Source organism: Cherax quadricarinatus, chromosome 12 (genome assembly GCF_038502225.1).
Source record: "Cherax quadricarinatus isolate ZL_2023a chromosome 12, ASM3850222v1, whole genome shotgun sequence".
Lineage (NCBI taxonomy): Eukaryota > Metazoa > Arthropoda > Malacostraca > Decapoda > Parastacidae > Cherax > Cherax quadricarinatus.
Window position 1 is genome coordinate 41,216,749 of NC_091303.1, and position 20,505 is coordinate 41,237,253.

A 20,505-nucleotide genomic window follows, 5' to 3' on the forward strand; every position below is an offset into this window, starting at 1 on the left:
ACATTGATGTATTTGCCATTACTGAGACGTGGTTTAATTCAAAAAGTCGGGACATGCCTGCAGAATGTCACATTCAGGGTTTTAAAGTATTCCAAGTAGATAGAAGTGTCGGGAAGGGGGGTGGGGTGGCATTGTATGTCCGAGATCGCTTGAACTGTTGCATAAAAACGGGTATTAAGTCTGAAGTAACACATACAGAGTCTGTTTGGATAGAATTTTCAGAGGGGCATGAAAAATTAATTTTAGGTGTGATATACCGTCCCCCAAATTTAGATAGGGACCAAGGGAGACTACTATGGGAGGAAATTGTTAGGGCCACAAGGGACGATAATGTAGTAATTCTAGGAGACTTAACTTTAGTCATGTGCAAGAAAGGTATAAAATACCGATAATATGAAAGTTAAGACACATGTGCAACTGTCTTCCTATTATGTCCTAGAATCTGAATTGATAAAGCCACTGGGTGGCGAAACGTCTACAGTAAAGATATCCAGATGTTGCACATGTGTCTTAACTTTCATATTGTCGGTATTTTATACCTTTCATGCATAACTTGTCAGACACTGCAACATCATGGAATCTTGGTTCAGAGGACATCTACAAGACCTTCTTCACGGCTGCTGCAACTAACCCATCGCTTTGGGAAGGACCTACTTCCACTGGGGAATCCCGCCTACCAGTGACTATGCCCTCGTCTGCTGCCCGTCCCTATCCACTGACGCCTATATAACCGCCAGTCTTCTTGCCTTTGCTCCAGATTCTCCACCACCACGATGCTGTGAACACTAACTCCAAGGCCGAGGGACTGATTACCTCATCTTTTGTATATAGTTCTACTGTCTTCCTATTATGTCCTAGAATCTGTATTGATAAAGCCACTGGATGGCGAAACGTCTACAATAAAGATATCCAGATGTTTCACATGTGTCTTAACTTTCAACTTTAGTCATATTGATTGGAATTTCTTGACTGGGAATTTAGAATCATACGACTTCTTAGAAGTAGTTCAGGATTGTTTTTTGAAGTAGTTTGTGACTGAACCTACAAGGGGTAATAACCTGCTTGACTTAGTTCTGGCAAACAATGAATCCCTTGTTAATAATTTAGAAGTTTCAGAGGAACTGGGTGCTAGCGATCACAAATCAATTTCATTTAGCATTGAATGGAAGTATGATAGTAGGGATAACTCAGTACAGTCCCAGATTTTCGATTAGCAGATTCCGATGAGCATAGAGAACACTTATCATCTGTTGACTGGGGTAACGAAGAAAGCTATCAATATGACAGTTTTCTGAACACTATACATGCTGTGAGGTAAGACACATATGCAACAGTTAGGTATCTTTATTTCGAAACGTTTCGCCTACACAGTAGGCTTCTTCAGTCGAGTACAGAAAAGTTGTACTCGACTGAAGAAGCCTACTGTGTAGGCGAAACGTTTCATAATAAAGATACCTAACTGTTGCATATGTGTCTTACCTAACAACGAGGAGTAGATGTAAAATAGAAAGAGACAGGCACTCCCTTTACAGGCGACGAAAAAGAATAACAGAGCGGCTAAAAGAGGCCAATATATCTGAAATGCATAGGGAGTCACTGATCAGAGAAATAGCAAACATCGTACTTAAACTAAAGGAATCTTATAGGAGTCAGGAATCTCGGGAAGAACTAAAAGCCATAAATGAAATCGAAAGAAACCCAAAGTATTTCTTTTCCTATGCCAAATCAAAGTCGAGAACAACGTCCAGTATTGGGCCTCTACTTAAACAAGATGGGTCCTACACAGATGACAGCAAGGAAATGAGTGAGCTACTCAAGTCCCAGTATGACTCAGTTTTTAGCAAGCCGCTAACCAGACTGAGAGTCGAAAATCAAAATGAATTTTTTATGAGAGAGCCACAGAATTTGGTTAACACAAGCCTATCTGATGTTATCCTGACGCCAAATGACTTCGAACAGGCGATAGATGACATGCCCATGCACTCTGCCCCAGGGCCAGACTCATGGAACTCCGTGTTCATCAAGAACTGCATGAAGCCCCTATCACGAGCCTTTACCATCCTATGGAGAGGGAGCATGGACACGGGGGCCGTCCCACAGCTACTAAAAACAACAGACATAGCCCCACTCCACAAAGGGGACAGTAAAGCAATAGCAAAGAACTACAGACCGATAGCACTAACATCTCATATTATAAAAATCTTTGAAAGGGTCCTAAGAAGTAAGATCGCCACCCATCTAGAAACCCATCAATTACACAACCCAAGGCAACATGGGTTTAGAGCAGGACGCTCCTGTCTGTCTCAACTATTGGATCACTACGACAAGGTCCTAGATGCACTAGAAGACAAAAAGAATGCAGATGTAATATATACAGACTTTGCAAAAGCCTTTGACAAGTGTGAACATCGCATAATAGCGCACAAAATGCGTGCTAAAGGAATAACAGGAAAAGTTGGTAGATGGATCTATAATTTCCTCACAAACAGAACACAAAGAGTAGTAGTCAACAGAGTAAAGTCTGAGGCGGCTACGGTGAAAAGCTCTGTTCCTCAAGGCACAGTACTCGCTCCCATCTTGTTTCTCATCCTCATATCTGACAGACTAGGATGTAAGCCACAGCACCGTGTCTTCCTTTGCAGATGACACCCGAATCTGCATGACAGTGTCTTCCATTGCAGAGACTGCAAGGCTCCAGGCGGACATCAACCAAATCTTTCAATGGGCTGCAGAAAACTATATGAAGTTCAACGATGAAATGTTTCAATTACTCCGATATGGTAGACACGAGGAAATCAAAACTTCATCAGGAGGCCTGGTCACAGACCGGGCCGCGGGGGCGTTGACCCCCGGAACTCTCTCCAGGTAAACTACAGGTAAACTCCAGGTAAACTCCAGTACAAAACAAATTCCGGCCACAAAATAGAGCGAAACACAAACGACAAAGACCTGGAAGTGATCATGTCGGAGGATCTCACCTTCAAGGACCATAACATTGTATCAATTGCATCTGCTAGAAAAATGACAGGATGGATAATGAGAACCTTCAAAACTAGGGATGCCAAGCCCATGATGACACTCTTCAGGTCACTTGTTCTATCTAGGCTGGAATATTGCTGCACACTAACAGCACCTTTCAAGGCAGGTGAAATTGCTGACCTAGAAAATGTACAGAGAACCTTCACAGCGCGCATAACGGAGATAAAACACCTCAATTACTGGGAGCTCTTAAAGTTCCTGAACCTGTACTCCCTGGAACGCAGGCGGGAGAGATACATGATTATATACACCTGGAAAATCCTAGAGGGGCTAGTACCGAACTTGCACACGAAAATCACTCACAACAAAAGCAAAAGACTTGGCAGACGATGCAACATCCCCCAATGAAAAGCAGGGGTGTCACTAGCACGTTAAGAGACAATACAATAAGTGTCAGGGGCCCGAGACTGTTCAACTGCCTCCCAGCATACATAAAGGGGGATGTTGGTAGTGATCAACCTTGGCCATCACGATCTGTATGTTGGTAGAGATCAACCTTGGCCATCTTGTTCTGCATGTTGGTAGTGATCAACCTTGGCCATCATGATCTGTATGTTGATAGTGATCAACCTTGGACATCATGATCTGTATGTTGATAGTGATCATCCTTGGTCATCGTGATCTGTATGTTGGTAATGATCAACCTTGGCCATCATGATCTGTATGTTGGTAGTGATCAACCTTGGCCATCATGATCTGTATGTTGGTAGTGATCTACCTTGGCCATCATGATCTATATGTTGGTAGTGATCAACCTTGGCCATCATGTTCTGAAAGTTGGTAGTGATCAATCTTGGCAATCATGATCTGAATGTTGGTAGTGATCAACCTTGGCCATCATGATCTGTATGGAGTTAGTGATCAACCTTGGCCATCATGATCTGTATGCTGGTAGTGACCAACCTTAAGAACATAAGAAAGAAGGAACACTGCAACAGGCCTACTGACCCAAGCGGAGCAGGTCCATGTTTATCCCACGGATTAAACCAATGACCCACTCCCCGGATTATCCTAATGACCCACCCAGGCTGGTCATCTCAACTCAAGGATGGAGCACTGCGCCAGACCCAGCAGCACAAGCTAGTCAGGTCAACTCACACCCACCCACACCCACTCATGTATTTATCTAACCTATTTTTAAAACTACACAACGTTTTAGTCTCAATGACAGTACTCGGGAGTTTGTTCCACTCATCCACAACTCTATTACCAAACCAAAATCTGAATTTTTCCAACTTGAAACCATTGCTGCGAGTCCTGTCATGGCTAGAAATTTTCAGAGAGCTATTTACATCCCCTTTATTTATTCCTGTTTTCCATTTATACACCTCGATCATATACCCCCTAATTCTACGCCTTTCGAGAGAGTGCAGATTCAGGGCCCTCAATCTGTCCTCATAGGGAAGATTTCTGATACATGGGATCATCTTTGTCATCCTCCTTTGTATTTTTCCAGAGCATTTATATCCATTCTGTAATACGGTGACCAGAACTGAGAAGCATAGTCTAAATGAGGCCTAACCAAGGATATATAGAGTTGAAAAACAACCTGAGGACTTCTGTTATTTATACTTCTAGATATGAAGCCAAGAATTCTGTTAGCTTTATTGCAAACACTAATGCACTGTTGTTTTGGTTTTAGGTTACTGCTAACCAGAACTCCTAAATCCTCTTCACAATCGGTAGTATTAAGATCTACATTATTTAGTTTATATGTGGCATTGTGAAGGAAAAGTTCAATAGATAGGAGTAACGAGGGAGCGTATAGTAACAATAGTTTCATTGCCGGCTACTTGTTGAGGTAGGGTAAGTTCAGCTCCCGCTATTCCCCCCCCCTTTTTTCCCCTTCCCCGAAAGTGACAGTTTGATTGCCGGCTGCTTGTTAAGGTAGGGTCAGTGTAGCTCCCGCTATCCCTTCCCCTCCCTCTTCCCCCCCCCCGAAAGGTGACGTGTGGGGATCCAGTCAAACAGTAAATCACTCGACTCACAGCTCCCAACACTACTCTTGGAATGACAGAGAGGGTCACCTGCCAACCAACGAGAAGAATAGAAGGAGACGGACTAACGTCCTGAGACGTCCCGTGTTTAGTCTACTTACGTGCTATGTAAGCCAACACAGGACCTAACCCCTCATCATAGCAGTGGTAACGAACCTGTTTTCCTGTCATCTGAAGTAATTACACACGGCTATACTTGGTGAAGAACGAGCCAGTGGTGGTCACCAACACCTGCTACCCCCCCCCCCCCCACATCAGCAACGGCTATGATTTCAACAACACTCAGTGTCACCAACACCTGACACCCCATTACCACGATATACCTATATTAGCACTGAGTTCAAATGTAATTTTTTTCATTTCATTTTTCATTTTTCTTTCAATTAGGATACTCATTCACGTTTTATTGTTTTACATTTTACATTTCTAAATAATAAAGTGTTTATCATTGTCTGTTATTATTTCTTTTTCTATTCATTAATTTTCCTGAGGAGGAGCCAGCCTTGGTAATACTGATTGAAGTTGTTACAAGGCTGAGTAAGCCTTCACAAGTGGCGACCTTGCCAGGATCAACTCTACTGAATCAAGATTCAATTCCATCTCGAATCTACCATTGGAACTTCAATGCCGCATACCACAGACGGTTACCACCAGCCATGAGTAATCATTCTCTATGGTAGGACTACGGTACAGGTATTTAAAAGATTTGGTGATTGTTATAGTCTCAATTTATTGTAAGTCAAGTCAGGCAGGATATATTATTTAATTCTGCCACCTTTTCGAGCTTGAAACACTTTGGAGGATTAGACTCTAGGGACCCGAGATTTTCCAGTGACAATTTGTTTCATTGAGCTCTTTATTATATCAAGGGAACTGTCGTAGGACACTCTTGATTTGTTGGTGAGAAGATTGGATGGTCAAGTGACCCCATTCTACTTACTGTTTGCTCGGAGCCGGCATAGAACCCTCCGTTTTAATACATATTGTTTAATTGAAGCAGGGATCGATCCCTCTAGTTTATTTGCAGTTTGAGCGGAGCAGGAATTGAACCCTCTGTTTTCTTTAATACCCATTTTATTTCCCCTGATAGTTTAAGTTATTCTTGCAAGTATGGAGGAATACCAGTTTTGGATGAATGCTGGAAGTAAGTTAGGAATAACAGGGAAAAATTTAGAATCTTTCATTAGTGCTAAGATCCAGGAAAGACTTGAAAGAGAGAGAGAGAGAATCGGAAGAGAAGAGAATAAGGAGAGAGAAAGAATAGAGAGAGAGAATCAAGAAAGAAAGTTAGAAAGAGAAAGAGAGGATAAAAAGGAGAGAGATCGAATTGAAAGAGAAAACCAAGATAGACAGTTAGAAAGAGAGAGAGAAGACAAAAAGGAGCGTGATAGACTTGATCGTGAGGAGAGAGCTAGAGTACATGAGGAACAAGCTAAAGTATGTGAGGAACAAGTTAACTTAAGAGAACTTGAGGAAAGAGCAAAGGATAGAGAAGTTGAGGAAAGAGCTAGAGAACGTGAGGAAAAAGCTAGAGAACGTGAGAAAAAAGCTAGAGAACTTGAGTTAATAGAGAGAGAAAAGGATCGCGAGCTCGAAAAAGCTCGCCTTGAATTAGAGAATAAAAAGTTAACTCTTACACAACAACAATTAGAGGAAGGAGTAATTGAACATCATGCAGCTAGTGCACATATTCCAACACCTAATTTACCTCCCTTCACAGAGGGTGACGACATAACTACATATATTATCAGGTTCGAAAATACTGCTACCCTCTGTGAATGGCCTGCTGACACCTGGGCTACCAGGTTAGGAATATTATTTTCTGGTACAGCCTTGAATATCTATGCAACTTTGTTGCAGGATATCAAATGCAGTTATAACCTGCTGAAGAAGGCAATCCTTAAAGCATATCAAAAAACCACTAATTCTTACAGGAAAGATTTCAGGTATGCCACCTTACAGCCTGGCCAAAACTTTCAGCAGTTATAGAAGAATAGAAGGAGACGGACTAACGTCCTGAGACGTCCCATGTTTAGTCTACTTACGTGCTATGTAAGCCAACACAGGACCTAACCCCTCATCATAGCAGTGGTAACGAACCTGTTTTCCTGTCATCTGAAGTAATTACACACGGCAATACTTGGTGAAGAACGAGCCAGTGGTGGTCACCAACACCTGCTACCCCCCCCCCCCCCCACATCAGCAACGGCTATGATTTCAACAATACTCAGTGTCACCAACACCTGACACCCCATTACCACGATGTACCTATATTAGCGTTGAGTTCAAATGTAATTTTTTTCATTTCATTTTTCATTTTTCTTTCAATTAGGATACCCATTCATGTTTTATTGTTTTACATTTTCCGTTTCTAAATAATAAAGTGTTTATCATTGTCTGTTATTATTTCTTTTTCTATTCATTAATTTTCCTGAGGAGGAGCCAGCCTTGGTAATACTGACTGAAGTTGTTACAGGGCTGAGTAAGCCTTCACAGGCATGGTTATTTAACTGTCCAACATTTAGAACTTTGCATTTGTCAATATTAAACTACATCTGCCACTTCTCCGACCATTGCGTCAGTCTATTCAAATCATCCTAGAGTGTTCTAGTGTCCTTATTAGAGTGAATTGGACGGCCTATTTTGGTGTCATCAGCAAATTTGCTTATGTCGCTATTTATTCCGTCATCTATGTCGTTTATGTAAATTGTGAACAACAACGGGCCCAACACTGACCCCTGAGGAACGCCGCTTGTGACGTGCCCCCATTCTAATTTCTCACCATTTATGCAAACTCTCTGCTGTCTATTTGTCAGCCATGCCTGTACCCAGGAAAAAATTTCTCCTCCTATTCCGTGTGCCCTAAGTTTCCTCAATAGCCTCTGGTGTGGAACTCTATCGAAAGCCTTACTGAAGTCCATATTCACAATATCATATTCATTATCATGATCTACCTCCTCAAACACTTTAGTGAAAAAATTTAGTAAATTCATAAGACAGGAACGCCCCTTTGTAAAACCGTGTTGAGATTCATTAATCAATCTGTGCCTGTCAAGATGGCTACGAATTGCTTCTGCAATTATTGATTCCATAAATTTTCCCACTATGGAGGTAAGGCTTATTGGTCTATAGTTCGAAGCCAAGGACTTGTCACCTGCCTTGTAAATAGGTATTACATTTGCCATTTTCCACTTATCAGGCACTATGCCAGTTTGTAGTGACATGTTAAAAAGATTAGCAAAAGGTATGCTAAGTTCCTCTTTACATTCCTTTAACACCCTTGCAAACAGTTCATCAGGACCTGGGGATTTGTTAGGGTTTAGTTTCTCTATTTGTCTGAGGACCATGTCACTAGTTACCGCAATCATACTTAGTTTATTATCATCCTGTTCTACATAATCTATTATTTCAGGAATATCGCTAGTATTTTCCTGGGTGAAAACTAAGAGGAAGTAGGTATTTAGAATTTCACACACATTCTTATCACTGTCAGTGATCTGACCAGAGTTACTCTTAAGTGGCCCAGTCTTGTCCCTAATCTTACTTCTGTATACCTGAAAGAACACTTTGGGTTAGGCTTTGAATCCCTTGCGACCTTAGCTTCATAATCTCTTTTTGCTTTTCTCATTCCTTTTTTTATTTCTCTCTTTAATTGAATATATTGATTTCTTAACTGCCCATCCCCTCTTTTGATACGCCTACATATGCCTCACTTTTGACCAATGAAATGTTTTAATCTATTGTTCATCCATTTGGGATCATTTTTGTTAGATCTAATTTCCCTACTTGGAACAAGAGTTGTCTGGGCAGCTAGTACTATGCTCTGAAAAACGTCATATTGGTAACCAAGATCACCTACCTGACCCATAGTCAGGACATCCCAATTTAGCCCACCCAAGTAATTTTTCAGTCCCATGAAGTCGGCCAAACGAAAATCTGGTACAGAGATTTGATTGCAGTTATCTGGGTAATTCCATGATATACTGAAACTAAGTGATTTGTGATCACTTTCCTCAAGCTCACCATTAACCTCAAGATTATTAATTAGTGAATCTTTTTTGGCAAGAACCAAGTCAAGCAGATTGTTTCCGCTAGTTGGTTCTGTCATAACCTGTTCTAAAAAGCAATCCTGAACAGTATCAAGAAAGTCACTAGACTCAAGATTTCCTCTCATATTGTTCCAATCAATTTGTCTAAAGTTAAAATCTCCCATTATCACAACATTTTCATATCTAGATGCCTTATGAATTTCGTCCCATAACAGCTTACTGCACTCTCTATCAAGGTTTGGGAGCCTTTAAATCACACCCAAAATTAATTTGTCATGTCCCTCGAGAAACTGTAGCCAAACAGATTCTGTGTTCGATGTTTCTAATTTTATATCATGTCTAAGACAACAATTTAAATTTTCTCTGAAATACATCGCCACACCACCACCATTCCTGTGAAAGTTTAGACACAAGTGCAACATCTGGATATCTATATTGTAGACGTTTCGCCATCCAGTGGCTTTTTCAATACAGATTCTAGGACATAATTAGAAGACAGTAGAACTATATACAGAAGATGAGGTAATCAGTCCCTCAGCCTTGGAGTTAGTGTCAGTCCAAGGCTGAGGGACTGATTACTTCATCTTCTGTATATAGTTCTACTGTCTTCTAATTATGTCCTAGAATCTGTATTGATAAAGCCACTGGATGGCGAAACGTCTACAATAAAGATATCCAGATGTTGCACATGTGTCTTAACTTTCACCACCCTTCCTGTTGACCCTATCAGTGTGGAATAGTTTATAACCCTGTATGTTGCATTCAGAAGGCATTCCTCTATCTTTCAGGTTGAACCAGGTCTCTGTTATACCAATAATATCTATATTACCTACACTTACAAGTAATTTTAGCTCATCTATCTTATTTCTTAGACTCCTACTATTTGTATAGTAAACCTTAAGGGAGCTGGTCACTCGTTGCCCTCTACTATCTCTCTTTGTTTGTTGATCAATTGATTTGCCATTACTAGCAACTTCATTTTGAATATTGTCTTTTAAACATATCCCTGAGGTATCCCGGTAATAACTGCTGTTTTTAACCCTAATTGTTTCCCACATACACCCATACCTCTATAATCTATCAGTTTAAATTCCTAGACAAGTCATCAATTACCCTCTCAGTTGAATTGGCTACTGCAACCACTCCATCCCCAGAGAGATGAACCCCATCCCTTGCATACATATCACGTTTGCCAAAGAATAGGTCCCAGTTATCAATGAATGGGATTGCAAGTTCCTTGCAGTACCTGTCTAGCCAGCAATTTATACCAATTGCCCTAGACATCCATTCACTGCCCACTCCCTTTCTAGGCAAGATGCTACATGTGACTGGGATCCTTCCCTTAGACCTAACTACTTCTATGGCTGACCTGTACTTATCCAGCAGCTCCTCTCTCCTGCCCTTCCCAATGTCATTACCCCCAGCACTAAGACAGATAATGGGCTTGTTCCCATTACCTGTCAAAATATTATCCAACCTGCTGACTATGTCGCCAACACCAGCTCCAGGAAGACACACGCTCTGTCTGACCTTTCTGTCTCTGTTACAAAATGCACGGTCCATATGTCTTACCTGAGAATCGCCTACTATTAAAATATTCTTACCTTGATTAGCAGGGGAATCAGTGGTACCTTCAACCTCACTAACCACTGAAGTATACTAGTCTTGGAGAACAGAGAATCGATTTCATGCCTTCACATTTTCTCTATTAACTCTTCTTCCTTCTTCCTGAACTGTGAACCACTTGCCACTTAAAGCGGCTGCCACTATCACTGCTGGTGACCATTCCTTCCTTACCAGCTAAATCCTTCTCACACTCGCTCCCAAACTCATCTATGCGAAGCTTCAGCTTCCTATTTTCCTCCAGAAGAAGTAGAATCTCCTTCTTCAACACTTGAACCTGAGTTTCAAAAGCACTTCAACAAGCCATGGTGCTTGGTAACAGCCCACACTGTTACCACACGTGACCACTGACCTCAGCGTACTGACCACTGACCTCAGCGTACTGTGACCACTGACCTCTGGATATTGCTAGTGATCAACCTTGGCCATCTTGTTCTGCATGTTGGTAGTGATCAACCTTGGCCATCTTGTTCTGCATGCTGGTAGTGATCAACCTTGGCCATCTTGTTCTGCATGTTGGTAGTGATCAACCTTGGCCGTCATGATCTGTGTGTTGATAGTGATCAACCTTGGCCATCATGATCTGTATGTTGGTAGTGATCAACCTTGGCCATCTTGTTCTGCATGTTGGTAGTCATCAACCTTGGCCATCATGATCTGTATGTTGGTAATGATCAACCTTGGCCATCATGATCTGTATGTTGGTAGTGATCAACGTTGGCCATCATGATCTGTATGTTGGTAGTGATCAACCTTGGCCATCATGATCTGTATGTTGGTAGTGATCAACCTTGGCCATCATGATCTGTATGTTGGTAGTGATCAACCTTGGCCATCATGATCTGCATGTTGGTAGTGATCAACCTTGGCCATCATGATCTGTATGTTGGTAGTGATCAACCTTGGCCATCATGATCTGTATGTTGGCAGTGATCAACCTTGGTCATCATGATCTGTATGTTGGTAGTGATCAACCTTGGCCATCATGATCTGTATGTTGGTAGTGATCAACCTTGGCCATCATGATCTGCATGTTGGTAGTGATCAACCTTGGCCATCTTGTTCGGCATGTTGGTAGTGATCAACCTTGGCCATCATGATCTGTATGTTGGTAGTGATCAACCTTGGCCATCATGATCTGCATGTTGGTAGTGATCAACCTTTGCCATCTTGTTCGGCATGTTGGTAGTGATCAACCTTGGCCATCATGATCTGTATGTTGGTAGTGATCAACCTTGGCCATCATGATCTGCATGTTGGTAGTGATCAACCTTGGCCATCTTGTTCTGCATGTTGGTAGTGATCAACCTTGGCCATCATGATCTGCATGTTGGTAGTGATCAACCTTGGCCATCATGATCTGCATGTTGGTAGTGATCAACCATGGCCATCATGATCTGTATGTTGGTAGTGATCAACCTTGGCCATCATGATCTGTATGTTGGTAGTGATCAACCTTGGTCATCATGATCTGCATGTTGGTAGTGATCAACCTTGGCCATCATGATCTGTATGTTGGTAGTGATCAACCTTGGCCATCATGATGTGTATGTTGGTAGTGATCAACCTTGGCCATCATGATCTGCATGTTGGTAGTGATCAACCTTGGCCATCTTGTTCGGCATGTTGGTAGTGATCAACCTTGGCCATCATGATCTGTATGTTGGTAGTGATCAACCTTGGCCATCATGATCTGCATGTTGGTAGTGATCAACCTTTGCCATCTTGTTCGGCATGTTGGTAGTGATCAACCTTGGCCATCATGATCTGTATGTTGGTAGTGATCAACCTTGGCCATCATGATCTGCATGTTGGTAGTGATCAACCTTGGCCATCTTGTTCGGCATGTTGGTAGTGATCAACCTTGGTTATCATGATCTGTATGTTGGTAGTGATCAACCTTGGCCATCATGATCTGTATGTTGGTAGTGATCAACCTTGGCCATCATAATCTGCATGTTGGTAGTGATCAACCTTCGCCATCATGATCTGTATGTTGGTAGTGATCAACCTTGGCCATCATGATCTGCATGTTGGTAGTGATCAACCTTTGCCATCTTGTTCGGCATGTTGGTAGTGATCAACCTTGGCCATCATGATCTGCATGTTGGTAGTGATCAACCTTGGCCATCACGATCTGTATGTTGGTAGTGATCAACCTTGGCCATCATGATCTGTATGTTGGTAATGATCAACCTTGGCCATTATGATCTGTATGTTGGTAGTGATCAACGTTGGCCATCATGATCTGTATGTTGGTAGTGATCAACCTTGGCCATCATGATCTGTATGTTGGTAGTGATCAACCTTGGCCATCATGATCTGTATGTTGGTAGTGATCAACCTTGGCCATCATGATCTGTATGTTGGTAGTGATCAACCTTGGCCATCATGATCTGCATGTTGGTAGTGATCAACCTTGGCCATCATGATCTGCATGTTGGTAGTGATCAACCTTGGCCATCATGATCTGCATGTTGGTAGTGATCAACCTTGGCCATCATGATCTGTATGTTGGTAGTGATCAACCTTGGCCATCATGATCTGCATGTTGGTAGTGATCAACCTTGGCCATCATGATCTGCATGTTGGTAGTGATCAACCTTGGCCATCATGATCTGCATGTTGGTAGTGATCAACCTTGGCCATCATGATCTGCATGTTGGTAGTGATCAACCTTGGCCATCATGATCTGCATGTTGGTAGTGATCAACCTTGGCCATCATGATCTGTATGTTGGTAGTGATCAACCTTGGCCATCATGATCTGCATGTTGGTAGTGATCAACCTTGGCCATCATGATCTGCATGTTGGTAGTGATCAACCTTGGCCATCATGATCTGCATGTTGGTAGTGATCAACCTTGGCCATCATGATCTGCATGTTGGTAGTGATCAACCTTGGCCATCATGATCTGCATGTTGGTAGTGATCAACCTTGGCCATCATGATCTGTATGTTGGTAGTGATCAACCTTGGCCATCATGATCTGCATGTTGGTAGTGATCAACCTTGGCCATCATGATCTGCATGTTGGTAGTGATCAACCTTGGCCATCATGATCTGCATGTTGGTAGTGATCAACCTTGGCCATCATGATCTGCATGTTGGTAGTGATCAACCTTGGCCATCATGATCTGCATGTTGGTAGTGATCAACCTTGGCCATCATGATCTGCATGTTGGTAGTGATCAACCTTGGCCATCTTGCATGTTGATAGCGAGCAGTCTTGACCAGCATATTTATTTATTTAATATTTCAAAAGTAAAATAAAAAAAATATGAAAAATGTTTGAGTCTTCATGTTCGCATAGTTATCCATTGTTTTATTATAATCTTGTATAGCAGTTAACTCTCTTTTACTGGTGGCGATAGTTAACTAAACAATGTGACTTCATCCAGTGTAGGAAGCAAGGAAGTCTTCATGAATTTACTACTGCTAAAGTATTGTTCCAAAACTGCAGTAAACATTAACAAGATCAGTAAACTGTGGCACAGTGTTGACAGGTCAGGATAAATGCAACGCAACACATACAGTTCACAGTGTTGACAAGTTAGGAAAAATGCAACACAACACATACAGTTCACAGTGTTGACAGGTCAGGATAAATTCAACACAACACATACAGTTCACAGTGTTGACAGATCAGGATAAATGCAACACAACACATGCAGTTCACGGTGTTGACAGGTCAGGATAAATGCAACACAACACATACAGTTCACAGTGTTGACAGGTTAGGATAAATGCAACACAACACATACAGTTCACAGTGTTGACAGGTCAGGATAAATGCAACACAACACATGCAGTTCACAGTGTTGACAGGTCAGGATAAATGCAACACAACACATGCAGTTCACAGTGTTGACAGGTCAGGATAAATGCAACACAACACATACAGTTCACAGTGTTGACAGGTCAGGATAAATGCAACACAACACATACAGTTCACAGTGTTGACAGGTCAGGATAAATGCTACACAACACATGCAGTTCACAGTGTTGACAGGTCAGGATAAATGGAACACAACACATGCAGTTCACAGTGTTGACAGGTCAGGATAAATGCAACACAACACATGCAGTTCACAGTGTTGACAGGTCAGGATAAATGCAACACACACATGCAGTTCACAGTGTTGATAGGTCAGGATAAATGCAACACAACACATACAGTTCACAGTGTTGATAGGTCAGGATAAATGCAACACAACACTTGCAGATCACAGTGTTGACAGGTCAGGATAAATGCAACAAAAATACAGTTCACAGTGTTGATAGGTCAGGATAAATGCAACACAACACATACAGTTCACAGTGTTGATAGGTCAGGATAAATGCAACACAACACATACAGTTCACAGTGTTGACAGGTCAGGATAAATGCAACACAACACATGCAGTTCGCAGTGTTGACAGGTCAGGATAAATGCAACATAACACATACAGTTCACAGTGTTGACAGGTCAGGATAAATGCAACACAACACATACAGTTCACGGTGTTGACAGGTCAGGATAAATGCAACACAACACATACAGTTTACGGTGTTGACAGGTCAGGATAAATGCAACACAACATATGCAGTTCACAGTGTTGACAGGTCAGGATAAATGCAACACAACACATACAGTTTACGGTGTTGACAGGTCAGGATAAATGCAACACAACACATACAGTTCACAGTGTTGACAGGTCAGGATAAATGCAACACAACACATGCAGTTCACAGTGTTGACAGGTCAGGATAAATGCAACACAACATATGCAGTTCACAGTGTTGACAGGTCAGGATAAATGCAACACAACATATGCAGTTCACAGTGTTGACAGGTCAGGATAAATGCAACACAACACATACAATTCACAGTGTTGACAGGCCAGGATAAATGCACAAAAAATACAATTCACAGTGTAGACAGGTCAGGATAAATGCAACAAAAAATACAGTTCACAGTGTTGACAGGTCAGGATAAATGCAACACAACACATACAGTTCACAGTGTTGACAGGTCAGGATAAATGCAACACAACACATGCAGTTCACAGTGTTGATAGGTCAGGATAAATGCAACACAACACATGCAGTTCACAGTGTTGACAGGTCAGGATAAATGCAACAAAAATACAGTTCACAGTGTTGACAGGTCAGGATAAATGCAACACAACACATGCAGTTCACAGTGTTGACAGGTCAGGATAAATGCAACACAAAACATGCAGTTCACAGTGTTGACAGGTCAGGATAAATGCAACACAACACATGCAGTTCACAGTGTTGACAGGTCAGGATAAATGCAACATAACACATACAGTTCACAGTGTTGACAGGTCAGGATAAATGCAACACAACACATGCAGTTCACAGTGTTAATAGGTCAGGATAAATGCAACACAACACATACAGTTCACGGTGTTGACAGGTCAGGATAAATGCAACACAACACATACAGTTTACGGTGTTGACAGGTCAGGATAAATGCAACACAACACATACAATTCACAGTGTTGACAGGCCAGGATAAATGCAACAAAATATACAGTTCACAGTGTTGACAGGCCAGGATAAATGCAACACAACACATATAATTCACAGTGTTGACAGGTCAGGATAAATGCAACACAACACATACAGTTCACGGTGTTGACAGGTCAGGATAAATGCAACACAACACATACAGTTTACGGTGTTGACAGGCCAGGATAAATGCAACAAAAAATACAGTTCACAGTGTTGACAGGCCAGGATAAATGCAATAAAAAATACAGTTCACAGTGTTGACAGGTCAGGATAAATGCAACACAACACATATAATTCACAGTGTTGACAGGTCAGGATAAATGCAACAAAAAATACAGTTCACAGTGTTGACAGGTCAGGATAAATGCAACACAACACATACAGTTCACAGTGTTGACAGGTCAGGGTAAATGCAACACAACACATACAGTTCACAGTGTTGACAGGTCAGGATAAATGCAACACAACACATATAGTTCACAGTGTTGGCAGGTCAGGATAAATGCAACACAACACATACAGTTCACAGTGTTGACAGGTCAGGATAAATGCAACACAACACATACAGTTCACGGTGTTGACAGGTCAGGATAAATGCAACACAACACATACAATTCACAGTGTTGACAGGCCAGGATAAATGCAAAAAAAATACAATTCACAGTGTTGACAGGTCAGGATAAATGCAACAAAAAATACAGTTCACAGTGTTGACAGGTCAGGATAAATGCAACAAAAAATACAGTTCACAGTGTTGACAGGTCAGGATAAATGCAACACAACACATACAGTTCACAGTGTTGACAGGTCAGGATAAATGCAACACAACACATACAGTTTACGGTGTTGACAGGTCAGGATAAATGCAACACAACACATACAGTTCACAGTGTTGACAGGTCAGGATAAATGCAACACAACACATGCAGTTCACAGTGTTGACAGGTCAGGATAAATGCAACACAACATATGCAGTTCACAGTGTTGACAGGTCAGGATAAATGCAACACAACATATGCAGTTCACAGTGTTGACAGGTCAGGATAAATGCAACACAACACATACAATTCACAGTGTTGACAGGCCAGGATAAATGCAAAAAAAATACAATTCACAGTGTTGACAGGTCAGGATAAATGCAACAAAAAATACAGTTCACAGTGTTGACAGGTCAGGATAAATGCAACACAACACATACAGTTCACAGTGTTGACAGGTCAGGATAAATGCAACACAACACATGCAGTTCACAGTGTGGATAGGTCAGGATAAATGCAACACAACACATGCAGTTCACAGTGTTGACAGGTCAGGATAAATGCAACAAAAATACAGTTCACAGTGTTGACAGGTCAGGATAAATGCAACACAACACATGCAGTTCACAGTGTTGACAGGTCAGGATAAATGCAACACAACACATGCAGTTCACAGTGTTGACAGGTCAGGATAAATGCAACACAACACATGCAGTTCACAGTGTTGACAGGTCAGGATAAATGCAACATAACACATACAGTTCACAGTGTTGACAGGTCAGGATAAATGCAACACAACACATGCAGTTCACAGTGTTAATAGGTCAGGATAAATGCAACACAACACATACAGTTCACGGTGTTGACAGGTCAGGATAAATGCAACACAACACATACAGTTTACGGTGTTGACAGGTCAGGATAAATGCAACACAACACATACAATTCACAGTGTTGACAGGCCAGGATAAATGCAACAAAATATACAGTTCACAGTGTTGACAGGCCAGGATAAATGCAACACAACACATATAATTCACAGTGTTGACAAGTCAGGATAAATGCAACACAACACATACAGTTCACCGTGTTGACAGGTCAGGATAAATGCAACACAACACATACAGTTCACGGTGTTGACAGGCCAGGATAAATGCAACAAAAAATACAGTTCACAGTGTTGACAGGCCAGGATAAATGCAATAAAAAATACAGTTCACAGTGTTGACAGGTCAGGATAAATGCAACACAACACATATAATTCACAGTGTTGACAGGTCAGGATAAATGCAACAAAAAATACAGTTCACAGTGTTGACAGGTCAGGATAAATGCAACACAACACATACAGTTCACAGTGTTGACAGGTCAGGGTAAATGCAACACAACACATACAGTTCACAGTGTTGACAGGTCAGGATAAATGCAACACAACACATATAGTTCACAGTGTTGGCAGGTCAGGATAAATGCAACACAACACATACAGTTCACAGTGTTGACAGGTCAGGATAAATGCAACACAACACATACAGTTCACAGTGTTGACAGGTCAGGATAAATGCAACACAACACATACAGTTCACGGTGTTGACAGGTCAGGATAAATGCAACACAACACATACAATTCACAGTGTTGACAGGCCAGGATAAATGCAAAAAAAATACAATTCACAGTGTTGACAGGTCAGGATAAATGCAACAAAAAATACAGTTCACAGTGTTGACAGGTGAGGATAAATGCAACAAAAAATACAGTTCACAGTGTTGACAGGTCAGGATAAATGCAACACAACACATACAGTTCACAGTGTTGACAGGTCAGGATAAATGCAACACAACACATACAGTTCACAGTGTTGACAGGTCAGGATAAATTCAACACAACACATACAGTTCACAGTGTTGACAGGTCAGGATAAATGCAACACAACACATATAGTTCACAGTGTTGACAGGTCAGGATAAATGCAACACAACACATGCAGTTCACAGTGTTGACAGGTCAGGATAAATGCAACACAACACATATAGTTCACAGTGTTGATAGGTCAGGATAAATGCAACACAACACATACAGTTCACAGTGTTGACAGGTCAGGATAAATGCAACACAACACATGCAGTTCACAGTGTTGACAGGTCAGGATAAATGCAACACAACACATGCAGTTCACAGTGTTGACAGGTCAGGATAAATGCAACACAACACATGCAGTTCACAGTGTTGATAGGTCAGGATAAATGCAACACAACACATATAGTTCTTCATACATTACCATCATTATGTTGCTGTCTTATTCGTCTTGAATATTCATGTTATTGTACGTCTCTGAAGTAGAAAGATAAAATGTACATTAAATAAAAGTTAACATTTTAAATAATCACTACATTTGTAAAGAAAAATAATGGAAATTAATAACAGGTATTTACGAAAGTAAGAAAGTATGAAACAAATAATGATCATAATGTAATTTTCCCTGACCAGTTTGATGTGAACATGTTGGTGTCAACCAGTCAGGGCCACCTTGATATATTATGTTGGTGTCAACCAGTCAGGGCCACCTTGATATATTATGTTGGTGTCAACCAGTCAGGGCCACCTTGATATATTATGTTGGTGTCAACCAGTCAGGGCCACCTTGATATATTGTGTTGGTGTCAACCAGTCAGGGCCACCTTGATATATTATGTTGGTGTCAACCAGTCAGGGCCACCTTGATATATTGTGTTGGTGTCAACCAGTCAGGGCCGCCTTGATATATTATGTTGGTATCAACCAGTCAGGGCCACCTTGATATATTATGTTGGTGTCAACCAGTCAGGGCCACCTTGATATATTATGTTGGTGTCAACCAGTCAGGGCTTCCTTGATATATTATGTTGGTCTCAACCAGTCAGGGCCACCTTGATATATTATGTTGGTCTCAACCAGTCAGGGCCACCTTGATATATTATGTTGGTTTCAACCAGTCAGGGCCACCTTGATATAATATGTTTGTATCAACCAGTCAGGGCCACCTTGATATAATATGTTGGTGTCAACCAGTCAGGGCCACCTTGATATATTATGTTGGTCTCAAAAGTCAGGGCCACCTTGATATATTATGTTGGTGTCAACCAGTCAGGGCCACCTTGATATATTATGTAGGTGTCAACCAGTCAGGGCCACCTTGACATATTATGTTGGTGTCAACCAGTCAGGGCCACCTTGATATATTATGTTGGTGTCAACCAGTCAGGGCCACCTTGATATATTCTGTTGGTTTCAACCAGTCAGGGCCACCTTGATATATTATGTTGGTCTCAACCAGTCAGGGCCACCTTGATATATTATGTTGGTCTCAACCAGTCAGGGCCACCTTGATATAATATGTTTGTATCAACCAGTCAGGGCCACCTTGATATAATATGTTGGTGTCAACCAGTCAGGGCCACCTTGATATACTATGTTGGTCTCAAAAGTCAGGGCCACCTTGATATATTATGTTGGTGTCAACCAGTCAGGGCCACCTT

The 20,505-nt window shown here is 41.5% G+C and overlaps 1 protein-coding gene across 4 annotated transcripts in view; it reads right to left on the reverse strand.

The window, feature by feature from the left end:
* Positions 1-20,505, reverse strand: part of LOC128686543 (phosphatidylinositol phosphatase PTPRQ) — a 205,554-nt gene that overhangs the window by 28,733 nt on the left and 156,316 nt on the right. For 2 of the 4 annotated variants that reach the window (XM_070084320.1, XM_070084318.1), the window contains one exon: positions 19,264-19,321. In XM_070084320.1, the coding sequence (XP_069940421.1) occupies positions 19,287-19,321 (35 nt within the window). In that variant the 3' untranslated portion in view covers positions 19,264-19,286. The remainder of the gene's footprint in view (positions 1-19,263; positions 19,322-20,505) is intronic. The other 2 variants (XM_070084319.1, XM_070084317.1) reach the window with 1 other exon arrangement.